General features: G+C 44.0%; 2 protein-coding genes across 5 annotated transcripts in view; one reads left to right on the plus strand and one right to left on the minus strand.

Moving 5' to 3' along the window:
• The window catches only part of GPSM2 (G protein signaling modulator 2), a 102126-nt gene that overhangs the window by 70424 nt on the left and 11674 nt on the right, over positions 1-20028 (minus strand). For 2 of the 4 annotated variants that reach the window (XM_008703982.2, XM_008703983.2), the window contains one exon: positions 15566-15648. The gene's annotated coding sequence lies outside the window, so the exon portion shown is untranslated. Of the gene's footprint in view, positions 1-12887; positions 12987-15565; positions 15649-20028 lie in introns of those variants that run through there. The other 2 variants (XM_008703986.2, XM_008703984.2) reach the window with 2 other exon arrangements.
• AKNAD1 (AKNA domain containing 1) overlaps positions 10171-20028 on the plus strand; it is a 34889-nt gene continuing 25031 nt past the window's right edge. Inside the window, exons 1-5 of the mRNA XM_040626726.1 lie at positions 10171-11645; positions 13761-13800; positions 14180-14328; positions 14425-14487; positions 19355-19485. Coding sequence (XP_040482660.1) covers positions 10668-11645; positions 13761-13800; positions 14180-14328; positions 14425-14487; positions 19355-19485 — 1361 coding nt within the window. The 5' untranslated portion in view covers positions 10171-10667. The remainder of the gene's footprint in view (positions 11646-13760; positions 13801-14179; positions 14329-14424; positions 14488-19354; positions 19486-20028) is intronic.

Raw genomic sequence — 20028 nt, forward strand, 5'->3', positions numbered from 1 at the left:
TAAATAAAATCGTAAAAAAAAAAAACATTTGTGAGTCCCTTAAACCCATTTAGAAGGCTTACAGAAGTTCTCTCCATCAAGCTAAGCATAAAGGTTTTTTTAGTCCAGCTTCCTCAATTAAATGTCCACTTTTACCAGCCCTTCCCTTGGGGGAAGAGGAGGGAGAGGGAAAGATCTGGCATTTATTGAACACCCTCCGTGTGTCACACACTGAGCAAGATGCTCTATATATTTCTCACTTAATTCCCACAAATACCCTTTATTCCCATTTTGTGGATGAGGAAACCGAGGTGCAAATCACTCAGGTAACTAATTCAAGTTTCTCAATTAATAAGAAGCAGAGCTGGGGCGCCTGGGTGGCACAGCGGTTAAGCGTCTGCCTTTGGCTCAGGGCGTGATCCTGGCGTTATGGGATCGAGCCCCACATCAGGCTCCTCTGCTATGAGCCTGCTTCTTCCTCTCCCACTCCTCCTGCTTGTGTTCCCTCTCTCGCTGGCTGTCTCTATCTCTGTCGAATAAATAAATAAAATCTTTAAAAAAAAAAAAAATAAGAAGCAGAGCTAAGAGTCTGGTTTATAAAAATGTGTGCTCTTTCCAGCCTCCTCAAACAGCCAAATGGGTCTTTCTCTCTGCTTGCCTTCCTCCTTCCTCCCCCTTCCCTCCTCCCTCTCTCTCCTTCTTCCTTCCGCCAATATTTTAGAATTGTAATAAAAGGCTATCAAGAGATACACAGAATGCTCCGAAAGTTTCTATCAGGGGAAGCAGGGCTCGTGTAGAAGATGACGGAAGGTTCTAGAGGAAATGACATGCTAAGGGATGAGTAAGAGATGACCAGGTAGAGGGAGGAAGATGGAGTGGCCACTTTGGGTAGAGTAAACAGCATGAAGTGAAGGCCCCAAGGCGGGAAGGAGACCGGGTGTCTGAGGAACAGAAGAGATGAAGGGCAGACGTTCAGAGGGAAGAGTGAAACTTGGCTGGTGAGGGAGACAGGGACAAGGAGAGCGAGTGTTTGCCGCTGGGGGAGAGGATTCTGGCCCTTCCCTGAATGCACCTCCCCTCACCTGAAGCACTGAGGAAGAGGAGTATTTTCAGTCTTTACAGAGAAAACACTTTTTATCTTTAGATCACCACTTCGGAGGTGATGCTCTTTACAGGGCTGTTCTGTACCGACTCCCACCCTGGTCTCCAGGTGCTGAAAGCCAGGATCACCTCCGCATCAGGCAGCAGGGTGATGACCAAGAATGCGCCCACAGTTTCTGAAACCCTCTGCAGTGGCCCTGCCTCCTCCTGAGAACCATTGCCCTTGTCGGGACTGCAGTGGTGTCCCTGCCACCAACTTCACGACCATGCTTCAGCCTTTCGCCTAACAATAGCCCAAATCCTTTTTTGGTGGAAGTCCTTCCCTACAGGTACCTCAATGGCTGAGGTTTGTGTCTATGACATTCTGGGAGCGTTTCTAATTCCACGAAGTAACTGTCGCGTCTCTGCTATATGCCAAGGTTGGGAGTACAGATCGGCTAGTGACAGAGACAGAAGTGAAATGATGAGTTATGGTGGAGAGATATGGTGGGGAAAGTGCAGCCGAGGATGCTTGTCCCAGAACGGGAGGTGGCGGAGGAGGAGGGGAGGGCCGCTCCTGGCCCAGGAGGCAGAGAGGACAGCAGTGCATTTTATGGAGACAGAAAACACAGGTGAGCTTGGGCAGCTATAAATAGCCTGGCATGGTTGAAGCACGAATTTCAAGTCCAGGTGTGGTAGGAAGACAGGTTGGAGAGGAAGGCGGCCCACACAGTTCATAAAGGGCCCCGTGTACCAAGCTAAGGAGCTTAGATAATATGCAAAATAAGCTCCTGAATGTGTTATACTTGCAAATCTTCAATCATCCTGAAATGACAACACCTGGGTGAGGTGTGTAAGAGTTTTCTGAAGAGCTGTATCGATCAGGTTATTGCAGCGGGACCTCAGTTTCTCTCTGGCTCTTGAACCTCAATTATGAAGTTCTTGTGTGCCTTGGAGGATTTTGAAACTTCTTTTCGTGTATGTTTTTTAACAGCTTTATTGAGCTGCGACTGACACCTAATAAATAGCACATAAAGTACATAATTTGTCAAGTTTGACATTTATATGACTATTTATTCATCTGTGAAACGAGCACCGCAATCAGTATATCCATCAATCCAAGGGAGGTGGGTGGGGGATGGGCTAGATGGGTGATGAGGGCACTTGTGATGAGCACTGGGTGTTACATGTAGGTGGTGAATGAACTGACTTCTCTTGAAACCAATATTGCACCGTGTGTTAACTAACTATAATTTAAAGAAAATTGAAAAAAAAATATATCCATTAATACTAAAAATGTTCTTATGCCTCTTGGTAATCCTTTCCCCGACCTGCACCCCAACCTTGGGCAACCGGTGATTTGCTTTCTGTCACTATATATTACTTTGCATTTTGTAGAATTTTATATAGACGTGTACTTTTTTTTTTTGGCTTATTTCAAATGGCGTAACTATTTTGAGATGCATCCAGGTGGTTGCATGCATAAATAGCTCTCATTTATGTTTTTTTTATTTTTTATTTTTTAATGTATTTTATTTATTTACTTATCTGGGAGAGAGAGAGAGAGAGCACTCATGAGCGAGTGGGCAGGGGGAAAAACAGACGGGGAGGGAGAAGGACAAGCAGACTCTGCACTGACCATGAGCCCTACACAGGGCTCCATCTCACAACCTTGAGACCAGGACTTTGAAACCAAGAGTCGGTCGCCTAACCGACTGAGCCACCCAGGTGTCCCAGTCATTTACTGTTTTATTAAATCTTCCACTTTTGAGGTATGTCCTCCTACAGTATATTAACAAGTTTGCTCCATGAGATGACAAAGCTCCTTTTTACGAGGGGCTTTGGGGGACACTGGTACAAGAGATACTAGCTGGGGAAGAAATGACGAGGCATAGGTCCTGGTTTTCTAAGAATTCTCCAAAATATTAAATAGAGTTCTGTGGGGACGCCTACGTGGCTCAGTCAGTGAAGCATCTGCCATCGGCTCAGGTCATGATCCCAGGGTCCTGGGTTCAAGTCCCGCACCCGACTCCTTGCTCAGCGGGGAGCCTGCTTCTCCCTCTGCCTGCCGTTCCCCCTGCTTGTGTGCTTGCTCGCACTCTCTCTCTCTGATAAATAAATATAATCTTAAAAAAGAAAAAAGATTTGAAGACGTGATGATGTTGTCTTTGAAGATGGAGGAAGGGCCACCGCCCAAAGAATGCAAATCACCTTTAGAAACTGGAAAAAGCAAGGGAATGGATTCTCCCCTAGAACCTCCAGAAGGGATGCAGTCTACTGACACCTTGATTTCAGCCCACTGAGACCCAGTGTTGGACTTCTGACCTCCAGAACTGAAAGATCATAAATTTGTGTTGTTTTAAGCCACTACGTTTGGGATAATTGGCTACAGCAGGAATAGAAAATTAATTACCGGGGCGCCTGGGTGGCACAGCGGTTAAGCGTCTGCCTTCGGCTCAGGGCGTGATCCCATCTTTCTGGGATCGAGCCCCACATCAGGCTCCTCCGCTATGAGCCTGCTTCTTCCTCTCCCACTCCCCCTGCTTGTGTTCCCTCTCTCGCTGGCTGTCTCTGTCTCTGTCGAATAAATAAATAAAATCTTTAAAAAAAAAAAAAAAAAAAAAAAAAAAAAAAAAGAAAATTAATTACCAATCCTGTTTAAAAAAAAAAAAAAGCTCTGGTGAGTTTCACCACCTCTATTTCTTCTTCCACTTTGTGACACGTGGTCTAATAGAGCAGAAGCAAATCGGCTTTGGAATCAGACTGAGCTGTCCTAGCTGCTCCTCTGAGCTCATTTCCTTAGCCTAGAGCAGGGATGATAGAGTATTTATCTCGGGGGCCATGGAGAGGATTGAGGAGATGAAATTCACAAAGGGCCCAGGACATAGTGCCCCCTCCATAAACCTTTGCTTTCTGATACTGGAATCCAAGGGACGGAGTCCTCGCTGCTAGTGACCCATCTGTGTAATTTTGGCTAAATTGCTTTCTCTCTTTCAATCTGTTGAGGTTAAAAGGAAATCCTTATTAAGTCTCCGAGAGTGTTTAGAGTTTGTAATGTGGCTGGATACTCTTGGTTGAAATGTGTTATTTCGATGCAAAGCACTGTTATCTTTTAAGCAGGTAATTATTTCCTGGCCTAAATTGGTTAGCACTGTCCTGAGTTTCCATTTCTGAGATGATGATATTGCTAGAGTGGTGAAGAAATACCTCATCTGGGTATCGTGTACCTTAATTCATGTTTATGAAGCCTACCCAGGCCAATCATAATAGGCTCAATACTGAGCATTATTTTCCGTTCATATGGCTGTCACTTCTAGGATCTTAATATAGCAAGAAAAACTGTCCAATAAAAATTGGCATTTCAGCATTGGATTAGGTAATATTTACTTCATAGTCATGTTGGGGGGAGTCTCTGGGCTTTTTGTAAGAAAGGGGTTAAGGAAGTAGCACTATTATTTTTCTACAAGGACGTAATTTATATTCTTGCCCCTCTTATCTCTAGGGTGGCCAAACTTAAGCAAGAAAGTTCAGGGAAAGGACAAGTTTTCTTGTTTTTTTGTTTTTTAAATTATAGTTCTTTAAATCAATGTTCTTTAAAGTTTGTGATTAGAATTATTTTTAGAAAATCAATTGGCAGGAGTTTTCTGTTTCCAAAGTGCAGCAAAGGTCTGTGGTTTACAGCATCAATTAGAAAATCCAAGATGAAGGCATGGTTATGTCGACAGGAAAATTGGATAAAGAGACAACACTGACCCTCAAAGGGGCAAGAACAGCAAGAAAAGGCTGCTAGTAAAACACGGGCAGCAAGCTTCTCCAAATACTAGTTCACTCACAGTTTCAAAAGCTTTTTGCTTAGATTTTTCAAATAGTTTCAGGATAAATAATTGGTAACAGGGGGTCATCAGTTTCATGGCCACTTACCGAAGGCCTACATCTCCAAGACGGGCTGTAAATAATACGCCTATATGGGTCTCGAGGGAGCACTGGGTTGATTTCTTGCTCCAACACAGTGTCTCCCTTCTGCCACTCAATGACAGGAGGAAACCAGACGGCCACGCGGAAAGGTGTATGGTTACAGCTATAGACACTGCTTTTGTGGGCACCCACGTTTCTGAGATAAAGTTAGCTGATAACATTACCAGCACGTGATCAAATGCAGTCATTGCAGAGGGAGCCTGTATCACATTACCTTTGAAAATACTTGAATCTAGAAACACCATATACGGGATACAAAATCCATGAAAAACTGGCCTCCAGGTGTGGCCTAGGACTATTATTCTGAGCCATCTCCTGTTTGTCTTTGTGAGTAAATAGACATCTTGAACTAGAAATAGAGGGAGAGAATTTGAAAATTAAAAGGGTCAAATTAAGTATTTTTGAATGCTCTTAAAAGACCACACATACACACACAGAGGCAAGTTTAGATCACATCGGAAGTTCCTTAGGTAGTCTTCAAAGTTAATTTCTTGCAATTGAGGGAACATGGAAGAGGCAGGCACACCATGATTTGGATGCTTAGTTTTTGTTCTATTATTTAATTGTAGCCAACTTCCTACTATTGAAAAAAAGAAAGATGATTTAGCATTAAAGAATGGCTCATCTGTATTGAAAGGTTCACGGGTTCACTCCATGATGTCCAGAGACCCCCAAGATGGAGGTGAGTTTCAATTGCTACCACTATTGTTTTTCCTCTTTGTGCTGACTGTGGCATGTGTTGGTCGAAGACTTAGAGCAGCATATCGCTCTAGGCGGTACAATATACTGTTGCAGGGGTGCCTGGCCGGCTCAGTCAGTAGAGCATGCGACTCTTGATCTCAGCGTTGTGAGTTCGAGCCCCACGTTGGGTGTAGAGATAACTTAAAAATTTTAAAAAAATGTTTTTTAAAGATTTTATTTCTTTATTTGAGAGAGAGAGCGAGAGAGCAGGGGGAGGGCCAGAGGGGGAGGGAGAGAGAGAATCCCAAGCAGACTCCAAACTGAGCCCAATGTGGGGCTCAATCTCACAACCCTGAGATCATGACCTGAGCCAAAACCAAGAGTTGGATGCTTAACCGAGCCACCCAGGCACCCCAAAAATTAAAAAAAATATTTTAAAAAAAAGATTTTGTTAGAGAGAGAGCACGAGTGGCGGGGGAGGGGAAGAGGGAGAGGGAGAAGCAGACTTCCCCCTGAGCAGGGAGCCTGACTTGGGACTCCATCCCAGTACCCTGGTATCATGACCTGAGCCTAAGGCAGATGCTTAACTGGCTGAGCCACTCTGGCACTCCAATAAAAAAAAAAATCTTAAGGAAAGAAAATCATTGGATCATGAACTTAAAGCTCCTAACTGTCATCTATTCACATTCTTCCTGACACACATATAAAGGAGGAAGAAGAATTTGCATCCACCAGTCAACTATTTTTATTACACTTCATAGGATTGATCATAGAAGAGTGGGGTTCAAGACCTAAGTGTTGAGTGGTTCATATTTCAGTGGAGGGAGTCTTGCAAGGGTGGGTAGAAACAAAGTCTGCTTTCTCCTCTGCCTCTGGGTCATCGCCTGTCTGGAGGCTAGCAAAGGTCTCAACACAGAATGGAGGGTATTAGGGATGAGGTTAAGTGACTGTCACAGGCACATGGTTCCACAGTTTTCCTTTGAAGATGGAAAGAATCCTCCAATACAGAACATGATACATGATATATCACCACTAAATGGGCTTAGTAAATAGAACAAACATCACCTACTACCCAGAAACAATGATTTGCTGACCCTTTTGGACCTCTAACCACTAAGGAGTTTTGGTTTTCCCTTCTGTAGACATTCTTAACTGATTCCATCAGACCCCAGTCATCCCAGCCATGGTTACCGTCTCTTAAACTGGGCAACTTAGCATGTCAGCACTTCAACGCCAACTTCAGACTTTATAAAAAGAAGTAAACCACACAGGAAATAGATGTCAGCATGGTGAGCACTTGTTGCTCAGGGCCCAGACTGACGTGCTTTCACAGGGCTGGGTCACGGGGATGTGCCCGCCTCATTTGCTCAGTGCTCAGGGTGATTTGTGAGTTATTGCTGAGCACATAATGGTCAGTATAGCTACATAAGCAGTCATGGCCCTAAATGTGTTCACTGAACTCACTAAATCAGACTGGGTCTACAGAAAGGTTCTGTTGGGTTCTGACCAGAATCTCTTTGGATTCGCCATTGGATTCTGAGATTGAGCTGGGTTTTTACATGAGAAGATGTTTCAGTTCCTTCCAGCCACCTGTAAGAGGCCCTATTGGCAGTCTCTCTCTTTTTCTTTTTCTTAGCAAAAATTTAATTTTATCAGTTTCGGTGGGATGACATTTGAGAAACTAGGATCCGGCTAACAAAGCGTCTCTTCTTCCTTAGCAAGAAGGGCTTAGAGGTCGGCCAGGAGCATCTCAAGATACAAAGAAAGCATGAGCATGAGTTTGGGGCTGCAGCTTGGGTCCTTAAAAGTCCTGCAAAACTAGAATTCCTCTTTCCTTTCTCTTTTCTCTGTAGGCACTTAAAGATACTCTTTTTTCCCTTAGAAATCAGATGCTTTTATTGAATATATTGACACATAGTATCGTGTAATCTTAAAGGGTCCCCATGTTCATTTGATACATTTATATATTGTAATACGACGGCCATTGCAGTGGTAATTAGGACCTCTATCATATTATCTAATCATTATTTCTGTCTAGTGGTTGGAATAATTAAGTTCTAGTCTCTTAGCAAGGTTTGTGGTTATGATACAACGCTGTTGTCTATATTCACCATGCTGTGCCTTAGAGCCCAGGCGCTTATTTACTGTTCACTGAAAATTTATACCTTAAACAGCATCTGTCCTATCCCTTTACCCCCCATCCCCTAGTAACCAGCATTTGACTCTCTGTACTTGGGAGTCTGGCTCTTTAAGATTCTACCTCTAAGTGATATTATGCAGTACTCGTCTCTCTGATTGACTTAATTTCACTTAGTGTAATGTGCTCAAGGTCCACTCATGTTGTTGTAACGGAAGGATGTCCTTCTTCCTCATTTTCTTTATCCACTCATTCATTGATGGGCACTCAGGTTGTTTTCATGTCTTGGCTGTAGTGAATAATGCTGCAATAAACAGGGAAGTGCATATATCTCTTCGGCATCCTATTTTCATTTTCGTTACATATATACCCAGAAGTAGAATTGCTGGATCATATAGATCTGTTTTTAATTTTTTTGAAGAATCTCCATATTGTTCCATAGTGGCTGAACCAATTTACATTCCCACCAACAGTGTTACAAGGGTTCTCTTTTCTCCACATCCTTGCCACCATTTGTTGTTGTCTTCTTGAAGATAGCCATTCGAACAGGTGTTGGATAGCTATCTAATTGTGATTTTTATTTGCATTTCCCTGATGATGAGCGATGTTGAGTATCTTTTCATGTACCTGTTGGCCATTTGGATGTCTTAGACACATTCTATTTAAATTTATTTAGTGGTAGTTTTCACCATTAAAACAACACATTCATTTACAGGTAGATTTTTAAAATAGTTTAAAACTCTTACAGAGATCATGTCTCAGATATGTTACTTCTTCCTTTGACCTTTAAATATCCCCACAAGTAGAGTACCTAGCCTTCCATATCTGGGCATTCTTCAGTATTCCCACACTGACGTTGTTTTTGTTTTTCATTTTTAAACTACCATTTATTGAATGCTCACTCTGCCAAACACTGTGCCAAGAGCTTTACACGCATTAGCTCATGTTCTTCTAGCAATCCCGCAAACTAGGTATTATTCTGATTTTTCAGAAGAGGAAATTAAGGCTCAGAAAAATTAAGTAACTTGCCGATGCCATATAGTTAATGAGGAGAGAAGCTGGAATTCACATCTATGTCTTTCAACTCTAGTGCTCCCACTGTGCTTTTGACTTTCCTGGGAAGCATTTTCCCATGTTCTTTAATTTGGGTTGGAGTAACCTATAATTCTGTTCATGAAGATATACCTCACTTTACAGTGAATATTAGGACCTAAATAATTTAAAGTAATCCTGCAGTGTTTCGTCTTCTACTTCTCCCATCCTCCTACTCTCCCTATTCCTTCCTTCCCCTCTTCTTCTTCCTCTTCCCCTTCTTCCCTTCTTCTCCCTCCCTCCGTTCCCCCTCCCCCCCACTTTAAACAAAATATCTTTTTGATTTGAGTTCTCTAACATTGGCACATATCTATAAATTAAGATTTTTGAACAACTTTCTGTAGATGTCTTTACCACATTCAGTTTGTACTCCTTTTTCTTAGCTCATTTTTTTGGTCAAACATATTATTTTAGATTTTCAGGTTATCTAATAAACCACAAGTTCACAGACTCATAAAAATTTAGAGGAGGAGACAGCTTCAGAGATCCGCTCATCCAACCCTGTCATTATATGGGCAAGGGAGGCAGCTGGTGGCCGCAGGCCCCTTGGGTGAGTCAGAGCCTCAGTTACTCCACCTAAAGCTAGAGGAAATCTTATGGCTTCCAAGGAGTTGTTCCAAAGGTTCGCAAATCAAGAGGAGATATCTAAATGGATGTTTTCAATTTGGTTTAAAACAAGGACAGGCTGATACCAAATGGTAGATGGTTTTGCTCTTACCACTTTCAGGAGTGACCCTAAGATACACTGCTACCCCCAAGCTGGGGCAACCAGTCAGGACTGCTCAGAACAAGGTAGCCTCTTTGACTGGCTTCTGCCCGGGTTTGAGACAGAAGAGGGATGCTTGGCGGCAGACTGGCCTCTCGTTGTTCAAAAGGACTTTTTGTTCCTTGGTCATATTTCTATTAGTCCTTCTCTGCCTTTCTTTAACATACAAGAGAAAATCAGGAGAAGGGGATCAAAATGTCTGGAAGGACAGACGAAAACACCCCAGAATAGAGAAGGCTGGTGGTTATGTTTGAGCTGAGCCAGCTTTCAGTACCACACAGTGTGGAGGCCTGTCAGTGATGTGTGGACAAGTGACAGCCCTGGCACTTTTTTTTTTTTAAAGATTTTATTTATTTATTTGACAGAGATAGAGACAGCCAGCGAGAGAGGGAACACAAGCAGGGGGAGTGGGAGAGGAAGAAGCAGGCTCATAGCAGAGGAGCCTGATGTGGGGCTCGATCCCATAACGCCGGGATCACGCCCTGAGCCGAAGGCAGGCGCTTAACCGCTGTGCCACCCAGGCACCCCAGCCCTGGCACTTTAACATAGCAATCCTTCACTTGCATCCTAAGCTCCTATTTGGGGAGAATACATTCCAAATAGCATTTTTCAAGGAGAGGATGATAAGTATTTGATCATTAACTAGAGACCAGATTCTCCCTCAAAATTTAACGAACAAAATATGTAAAACTGCCTTCAAACTTTTTTTTTTCTTTATTCCTTGCTTATATACCACTTGGCTGAGTGTTCTGCCTTCCTGTTTGTAACTGAATTTCCCTAAATGAGAAGCATCCGTTTCACACACGAGTCCAATATATTTAACAATGAGATTCTTCTCATTTTGCACAGAATAGGACACACAATGAAGCCAATCAATGAAAACCAGAAGATCTACTGTTATAATTAAGAACATCAAGAACAGGCAGCAAGGGACACAGGAGGCCAGGCGGCACATACATGGACAAAGTCGATTTCTCAGAAGATACAACTTCTAAGCAACAGGAAGATTTGCCTTATGATGGGGCTTTCTCCCAAATTAAGTTATACAATGATTACAATTTTACCTCAAAAAATGACATTCTTGATATCTCAAATCAAATTCCTTTAACAGTAGATGACCCTCAAGAAAAGGCTACCTATCAAGAGACTTCCAGAAATGTAGACATGGCCACGACTCTGGGTAAAATGGCTAAAACTATTATCAACAAAAACTATGATAAAGAGAAACAATCCACCACAAATCTTGATATTCCGGCTAATGAAAGAGACCCTTCAGAGTCAAACATTTCTGATGTTTTACTCCATCATCTTTCCAATGAGGAATTCTTAAAAGGTCAAGGCATTAATTGTGAAACTCTCCCAGAGATTTCTAATGCTGACAGTTCTGATGACGCTATTATTAAAAATATTATTTTGCGCCATGTTAAGAATTCTTGGCTACAAGAACAAACCCCAGAACTTACAGACCAACTGAGCCCCCAAAGGGGTGAAAACAGCAATATGCCCTGTTGCTCTCTAACTGTGACAGAAGAGAACGCCTTTGATTTAGAGGTTACTGGAGAGAGCAGCCATCAAGAAACTTCAAGTTTTCTAACTGAAATCAAGAGTCTACATGATAAACCAAAAAGTTGCCAAGGGCAGCCACCCCAGAAACTGCAGACTGAAAAAGCAGTTTCAGGCAATGGGTTCAAACATGGCCATGGTCTGGTTCATTACCAGTTACCTGATTTCCCTAAGGTTGCTCCCAAAGGGAAAATCCCTAAAAATAAAACAATTAACAAACCACTTACAATAGATAAACAAGTCAACTTCTCTCCTAAATTGAGAGAGAAGTCAGCTATTGTGCAAGACATTCTAGAAAGCATTTCTAGGTCAAACTGTATTGAAAGACAAGGGCAGAAAAGGAAAACCGCTGACCCTTCACAACAGCCGGAGGTAAGTGAAAGTAGTCTCCAGGAAATGCATAACCGGGGCCACTGCCCATTCGTATCAGTGTGGGTCAAAGACTTCTAGTCTTTGACCTCTCAGAAGCTCAGTGGGTGTCTTCCTACACTTAATCTTAGCCAAAAGAGCGAGGAGTGATCGGTGGGTGTCTTCCTGAGAAGAATCAGGGGCTGGACAAACAACACATCATAGACTAAACTCCAAATTCTCTGGCCTGGAATTTGAGTTTCCCCATTTTGGGGGGGCTCCATTCTACCCTTATAAATTAGCTCTCATCCTCCACACATCATCCTCAATGAACTGGCTGGTCCCCAAGCTCTCTGGCCCCCCACCCTTGGAGCCCCTGCCCTACATGGAACATCCCACCTCTGCTTATCAAAGACCTGCTCATTTTCATGGCCTCCTTCAATTCCCTGTTGGCTGTGGGACTTTTCCCATCCTCACTCCCCCCCTCCCCCTGTCAGTCCTTCACATCCTCTCTTGTTTAGGTTTCTGTCAGAGCACTATGTCAGCCTGCTTTGGATCATGATAATTTGGAAATATCTGTTTCTTCCACTAGACTTGAGTATTCTGGAGGGCAGCAACCTTGTTTCCATCTTTCCATTGCCTAATTCCCCCCGGGGACCTGGCCTTCTGCCTTCCATATATTACACCCGTGGTTATTAACGCTAAATCAAGTCAAATTTAGATCTTTAATAACATGTTCCAAGCTTGCTGTATTGGTAACTGTTTAGTACCAAATGTTTTTAATGCTTACATTGGGATTTTATTTATTTATATTTAAAAGTAATCTCCACATCCAACATGGGGCTCGAACTCACCACCCCAAGATCAAGAGTCGCATGCTCTACCAACTGAGCCAGCCAGGTACCCCCGACAACCAAATTTTGTTAATGTTTAATTTCTACTATTTCCCCTTTCCTCATCTTCCCATCCCCCCATGCAACTTCCCAACACATCGAGGCTTGGGACCTCATCAATTATTTGAGGTCCAGGAGTTAAATTCACATTAATGATCAAAATAAACACTTTAGTTCTCTGGCACTTTGCCAGGACAGTATGATCTTTCTCTTAAGCTTTGAACAAAGGGCACTCTGGACTGAACACTCTTTGCCTGTTTCCATTTCCACCCTTCATGCTTCAGCTCCCTTCTCTTTCAGCTGAACGCTCTGAGGAGCTTGAGCAGAACGCTCCCCCTCCCTCACCTGAAGCCAGCAGCCCACCTGGCCTTACCGGTATGCTTCTCTGTGTCTGACACTGGCAAGTCTCAGGGGGTCTCCTTCAGCTTGCAGGAAAACAGCCCTGGGAATGCACAGTCCTTGGTCCCCTGAGCTTAGTAGGAAGAGAATAGGTATTAGGCTCACCTCTCTCTGGCAGTGGCAGTCTGAAGGCAGGTGTCTGATTTTCTCTACTCCTGTCGATTAAGGCTGGAGAGTAGACTATCCATCATACAGTTGAGATACTCGTCAAAACCAAAGTCTAGTTTGACCACCACCGTTGAGCTCTCGGGCATGAGCATGTTTCCGAGCTTTATGTGTTGAGAACAGTGGGAAGACCTTCAAGGTGAGTCACTCTGGAATTTAAGCTCCTGTCCTGTTAGTCTGTGGTGAGTAAACAATCACTATCCTGACTCACATTCTGGAACTTACTGCATATGGTTTTATATTATTCTCTAGAGTGTGGCTACTGCACAGTGTTAGTGAGAGCACGAGCCACAGAGCTGGTGAGAAGACCAGCAGTGGCCCCTGCTTTCATGGAGCTTCTGGTCCAGTTTTGGGAGAAATGTTTCATTATTCCATTCCCTGTAATAGTTTGGAACATGGCAGTAGTAACAGCTGACGTGTCATGAATGCTTAACCACGTGCCAGATATGGTAATACCTAACATTTTATCTTCATAACAACCCTAGGATATTTCTATCCTCATCTTAGTGCCAAGGAATTTGAGGTTCATAGTGATGAAGTAATTGTCTTGAGTCACCTAGCAGTTAAGTGTCAGAGTGGAATTTAACCTTGGCGTCAGGGACCCAGCTCTTGACACAACTCTGGGCTGCCTCCATGATGACCACATTATTTTAGATCTTAATAATGTTTTCTTATTGTACAGATGGAGCCCACAGTACATACTCACCAAGAACATCTCCCAGGTACTAATATTTGATTTGATTTGATTTTTTTATTTTTTTAGAGGGAGAGAGAGACAGAGAGGAGATGGGGGAAGGGGGAGAGAGAGAGAGAAAATCTTAAGCAGGCTCCACACCCAACATGGAGCCTGACGTGGGGCTCAATTTCATGACCCTGAGATTATGACCTGAGTGGAAATCAAGAGTCGGATGCTTAGCTGACTGAGCCACCCAGGTATCCCAGGTACTAACATTTTTAAACCTTTTTGATTTAGAGATACATTTTGAATTTTTTTTAAAATAGCAAATGGTGGTGGTTGCCACAGACTTCTGTTTTAGTACTTAATAAATCTGCAGTGAAGTTGAGATGAATGGAAGCCAAAACTTATTCTTTCTTTTACAGGAATAGAATCTGAGAGGAGTCTCTTTAAGCTGTCATCAATCTCTCAGAGAGACCATTCCCCAAGTTCTTCTTACATATTTCAGAAGATCACCCAAGGGAAACAGATGTGCCAGAAGTTAAAAGAACAGACTGATCAACTGAAGACTAAAGTAATATTTTTAAAGCTTACTATGATGAAGAGAAGTGACCAAATTCAGACATAAGACATCATGCCATTAATGAAATATTGCATTTTTTCACTGCAGGTACAAGAATTTTCCAAAAGCATAGCACAAGACTCTCCCTATCATTTGCAAGACAAGAGGCTGGTAATAAATTTTACCCAGTTTTAAACATCTCTGTAAGGGAATTTGACATGGGTAAATGACTTTATAGCACCATGTTTTCTCTACAGCGCTGGGAGTGGAAATGTTCTGGTGGAAATATTTGCTGAAGATTAAGGGCAATGAACTCCAGAGGCCTGGCCTTGTGTCTTACACATATTATGCCCTTAATTATTAATACTGAGTTGAATTGAATTAAGATCTTTAACAACATATTTTAAGCTTGATATATTTGGTAACTAGTATGAAATGTTGTTAGTGTTTAATTTACACTGTTTCCGTTTTCCCCATCTTCCCATCCCTGCCCCCACCCAGCCTCCCAACACGCCGGGGCTGAGGATCTAATTGGTTATTTAAGGCTCGGGGGCTTTGTGTTACAGGGGCTCAAAGAGCTTTCAATTCTATTTCTATATGTATGTAGCCTTCTCTCTTTCTCAGGGGAATATTACCCATGGCTATTATTCCTTAGCAGTCACCCACAATAATCTGAGACCATGGTAGGCTTACGAGAATAGCATGTCAGTTATTATAAAGGTCAAGTCCATCCAGAGTTGTTGGGTCCTGGGGGATACAGGTTATAAAATTTGCCAGGATCTGACAACTTAATATAGAAAACTTTGAAAACTTAAAACGGATCTTAACGGATCAAAATCTGTGACTTTCACATCCTTGCTTGTTATTGCATTTAATCAAATCACTAATTATATCGTAACCACACAGCCTTGTTCATCAGTGCCAGGGCTGTGGGAAGAGGGGGTGGAGCATGGCAATGGGCGCTCAGCTAAAAAAGCTGAGGTTGCTAGAGCCAGAAATGTGCAGAGCTGAAGATGCCGTTCAGGCCATTAGGTCAGCAACAGGTGGTCAGAAGGTAGGTGGTCAGAAGTCCTGATGTGAAGGACCACAAACAAAACAGGGCAGGGTGTGCAGTAGAGACCAGACAGCATAGACAAACACCAGGAGGACTCAGATGTTAAGAGACACAGTGCAACAGTGCATTATTCATTCGTTCTTTACATTAATTAAATAACTCATTCGTTCACTCATCCATTCAACAAACACTTACCAGGTACTTCCTATGTCCCAGACTCTGTACCAGGCACTAGGGATTTGGAGATGAAGAAACAGTTTCAAGTGGCTTACAGTCTCCTAGGAACAACAGATTGATTAATAGACAAGCAACATGAAACTCGAGAAATGTTACAGATGATGCTAATGGCAGCCTAGAAGAGGCTCACTCTTGCCAGTTAGAGGGCACTTGGGAAGGCTCCCTGGAAGGGACTGACCTCTGAGCTTGACACTGTAGGATGAATATGTATGAGACTGGCAAAGCTGGGGCAAGAGGGTGTTCCAAGAAAAGGAATCAGCAGGTACAATGGCACAGGGGGTAGAAAGTGCTGATAGTTGGAGGAACTGTATGGCACTGTAATTGGCCAGAGTTCAGGGTACGTGTGGTGAAGAGAAAGGGAGGAAACGAGAGAAAGAGTTAAGGTCTACATCATGAAAGACCTTTAAACCATGCTAAGGAGCTTAGCTTTTACCCTGAGGTTGAGTGATGGGGCAACATTGGAGTTTTGAAAGCCAAGAAATGGAGAGCACCCTGGGGGCAAGTCTGTGGCTAGGAAGCCATACTCCAGGTAACAAGCTATGAGGGCCTGAACCAAAATTGGCAATGAGGATGGAGAGGGGAACAAATCTAAGAGTTTAACCAAGTGGTGGCAGATTAAGAGGGGTGAATAAAGGAAGGGAGGAGGCTTGGACGAGTTTCAGATTTCTAGCTTGGGCAACCAAGGTCAGGACTAAAAATGGAAGATCCAGTTCCTAATGGGTGTGGGAGGCAAGCAGGAGGCAAGACGCCAAGTTCATTCTGAGGTCCTTACAGGACATCCAATTGGAGAGATTCAGAAGTCAATTAGACCAACGGATCTGGGCCTCAGAGGGGTTGTTTGGGCCGAAATGTAAATTTGGGTATAACTGTGGGTTGAAGCTCTGAGGTATATGAGATTGCCCAGGCAACATGCAAAGGAAGCAGTAAAGAAGTCCAAGGAAAGACTCAGCAAACAGGGGCAGGCAAAAGAAGAGGGAGCCAAAGGAGACCGACAGGAGTGACCCAAAAGGTCAAGGCAGACCACAGGGGGCAGAGCTGTTAGAACCAAAGGGAAAAAAAACCACCAAATGTTCAAATAAGGGGGAAAAATCAAGAAGTGCATTGGATTCGGCCTCCAAAGATCATGAGGGACCTTGGCAAACCCAGTTTTAATGAACTGGTAGATCCGTCGAAGCCAGATTGCCGAGTTAAGGAGTGAATGATAAAGGAGATATCAAAAAATCCAGGCTCTTAAGAACTGGGAGAACACAGATTTTTTTATTTTATTTTTTAAAGAGATTTTATTTGTTTGATAGAGAGAGAGAGTGCGTGCATAAGCAGTGGGTAGTGGCAGAGGGAAAGGGAGAAGCAGGCTCCCCGCTGAGCAGAGAACACAAGGCGACACAGAGCTCCATCCCAGGACTGCAGGATCATGACCTGAGCTGAAGGCAGATGCCCAACTGACCGAGCCACCCAGGCGCCCTGAACACAGATTTTTAAAGGGCTGAGCAAAGCAGAGGGAACTGGTTTGAGGCACTAGCCTTCCGAGCCTTCAATCTAGGAAGTTTCTCCTTGATGCTAGAGGATATGTGGGGATTCATGCTTGGACGGAGAAGAGAGTCAAGGTGACTCCTGACAGTGTCAGCGTTGGCCTGAGAGTTCCAGGCCCATTTGGTTCAGCACTGGGGGAGGGCCAGACAAGGCTAAAACTAACCTCAGTGTGAGCGGCACAGCAGAATGGAAAGCAGCCATTCTAGTTCTACATACTGATGGTACCGTCTTAGACACGTAGTGTGTCTTCCCATCTCAGAGCTGCTATGAGAATTAAACAGGGTACATTTATGGCTAGACAACCATGCTCTATCTTCTCTTGACATATAATCCAATTTAAATCCCAACATCTTAAATTACAACTTGTGATTGGCTTTCTCTCTTTTCTCTTTCCTTTGAACACCTAATTCCTTCGCATGGTTTTCACTGCCATCGCCATCTACCAATTCCTAAATTACTCATCCTAACTTCTCATCCACAGCTCCAAATGTTTGTGTGTAACTTCACTTGGCTCTCCCGCTCTCGCTGAAAATTCTACTCGTCCAACATGGACAGCTTCATTCAAATCTGTTGGCCTTTTCAAATTCCTCATTTTAAGTCAGGGGTTTCACATTCTTTCCGCCTGCCGAGCTAGAGATTTACAGTATCAGTCAGGGTCCTGGCACCCTGATGGTTTACTCCAGTGGGACAACTGAGGAGAGTTTAATAACGCATCACTTTCCAACAGCGCGGGCAAGGTTAGGGGAAACCGATAAGGGACAGAGAACATCTCATAGAAGGAACAGTGGGACAGAAGGGATGGAGCAGATTTGGGAGCCTAGGGAGAGTAGCTATAGTGGTAGGAGTAGCTGATCCAGGCAGGAGGACATCAGGGAACTAAAGACCCCTACCTCATCCTTCATTTCTCTCTTCTCCTGTTGCCCTGCATTGGCTGAAACCAATGCCAGGGCCGGGGAGCCTGTTGACGCAGTTCACTGAAGGTCAGCCTCCTGACAGGGCCACAGAGAGAGATGGAGGATGAATCTGGGGAGGGGACATGGAAAACATCTACCACACTTGCCATTTTGTATGCCCTATGGCCAGTATGTTTCCAAACTTGTTTATTCATTTTTAATAATCAGAATTAATCGTGATGATGATGAGCCTGGCTCAGCATTAACTCCTTCAATTTTCACAATATGAGGTGAGGGCTATTATTATCTCAGATGAGAAAACTGAAGGTTAGAGTTCAAGTTGACTAAAATCGTACAATTATTAGGTGACAGTGTGAAGTTGAACCCTCGGGTGTCTGATCCCATAACCCCATTGTGCTATACGCATTATCTCTCCAGTCATCCTTTACTTTCCATGTTCATGATTACTGCCTGGTCCAGGCCCTCCTGAGCACTTTTCAAGCCTGACTGAAGTCTCACTTCTTCCACTCAGCCATGGCAAAATCCTCGAATCCAGTCTCTCTTCCCAACTGGAGTAAAACCCCTGAGACCAGGCGTGGGGGTGCCTGATAAAACTTGTATCTTTCATACATGTGGCCCAGGGCCGCACACAGGCAGTGCTCAGGGAATGTTTAGCTATTGGGGCTGAGGGGAAAAGACCGGACCCTGACCTGCACGGTTCAAGTCCTCATCCACACTGGGCTCCATGTGTGGATGTCTCGAAGACTCATTTGAAGCTCTGGCTAAACTTCCTGATGTTCCTTCCCCATCTCACCCTCCAAGGGCCATAGACTCAAACTCAGGTCCTCTAACATCAGTTCCTTTCAAGGTCTATGTGGCTTCAGACATAGGTCTGAGAGCTCCAATTTCCTCCTGTATACAGCTGAGATAATAGAATCTATTTTGCAACATTTACGACATTGCTGTGTGGATTAAGGAAGATAATGCACAGGGAAGTGCTCTGTAAGCTACAAATCATTCTGCAAAAGCACAGGCTTATTGATATCCTATTAAGGAAGTTCAGAGGCCCCTGAGTGGGTGCTGGGAGCGAAATCAGGTCATTGTGCTGAAAAAGCCATGTGCTAGGAGGGTGTTGTAAACGTGGAGACGGCACCTGGGGTATCTGTATTTTAGATGTCAGACTCTGAAACAGAACAATGGCCGGGAGAAGGACGGTGGCTTCAGTTTGGAACTACTATAGAGTATACGTTCCTTGTATCTGGGGGGGAGCCAGCCCCAAGCACAGGCTCACATGTGCTTGATTCCGGTGACTTTACTGCTGCAGGTCCTGGAGAAACTGCAGGGACATCTTGAACTGCTGGAGCAGGAGTTTCTGGACAACAAGGAGAAGCATCTGACTTTGAAGCAAGTTCACAGGCATGAATCCCCAGCTGTCGGTGACTTTGATCCAGAAAGGTCAGGCTTAAACTGTGTGAGGTGGAGGGGGCAGAGGCGACCTCCTTCAGGTGGGATTCTGATGTGGCTTGCACAGCCCCTGGTCTAGGGTCCGCAAAAACTCTGCCACCAGTGAACAGGTGTTACCCATGCGACAAGCAGTGTGGCATTCCCGCTACATACAAAGTCCTGGGCTGGGCACTGACCCAGATGGAGTCCTCGAAATGAACAGTTATCTCCTGGAGTGGAAATTTTGTACCATAATCTTGTCCTTTGTTGGATGTCAGAATTGGTTCTGAGACTCAGAACAGCACGAGAAAACCCTAGAAAGGCTCACATGCTAACCCCAGAGGGCCTTCTCTCCAAGCTCCTCACGTCCTGCCCTTCACCCCACTCCTGCCTCTGTTTCCCCCACCTGGTTCTTCTGTCTCCCTCTTTGTCTCCCTCTTCTTTCCCACCCACAGACAATTCCAGCGGGGCAGTGGGCATGAGGGGACCACTGTAAGGCTGATTAATGTGGGGCTGAAGGACCCACAGACCCCCACAAAGGGAAAATGTTAAAGC

Source organism: Ursus maritimus, unplaced genomic scaffold (assembly GCF_017311325.1).
Source record: "Ursus maritimus isolate PB19 unplaced genomic scaffold, ASM1731132v1 scaffold_12, whole genome shotgun sequence".
In the NCBI taxonomy this organism is placed as follows: Eukaryota; Metazoa; Chordata; class Mammalia; order Carnivora; family Ursidae; genus Ursus; species Ursus maritimus.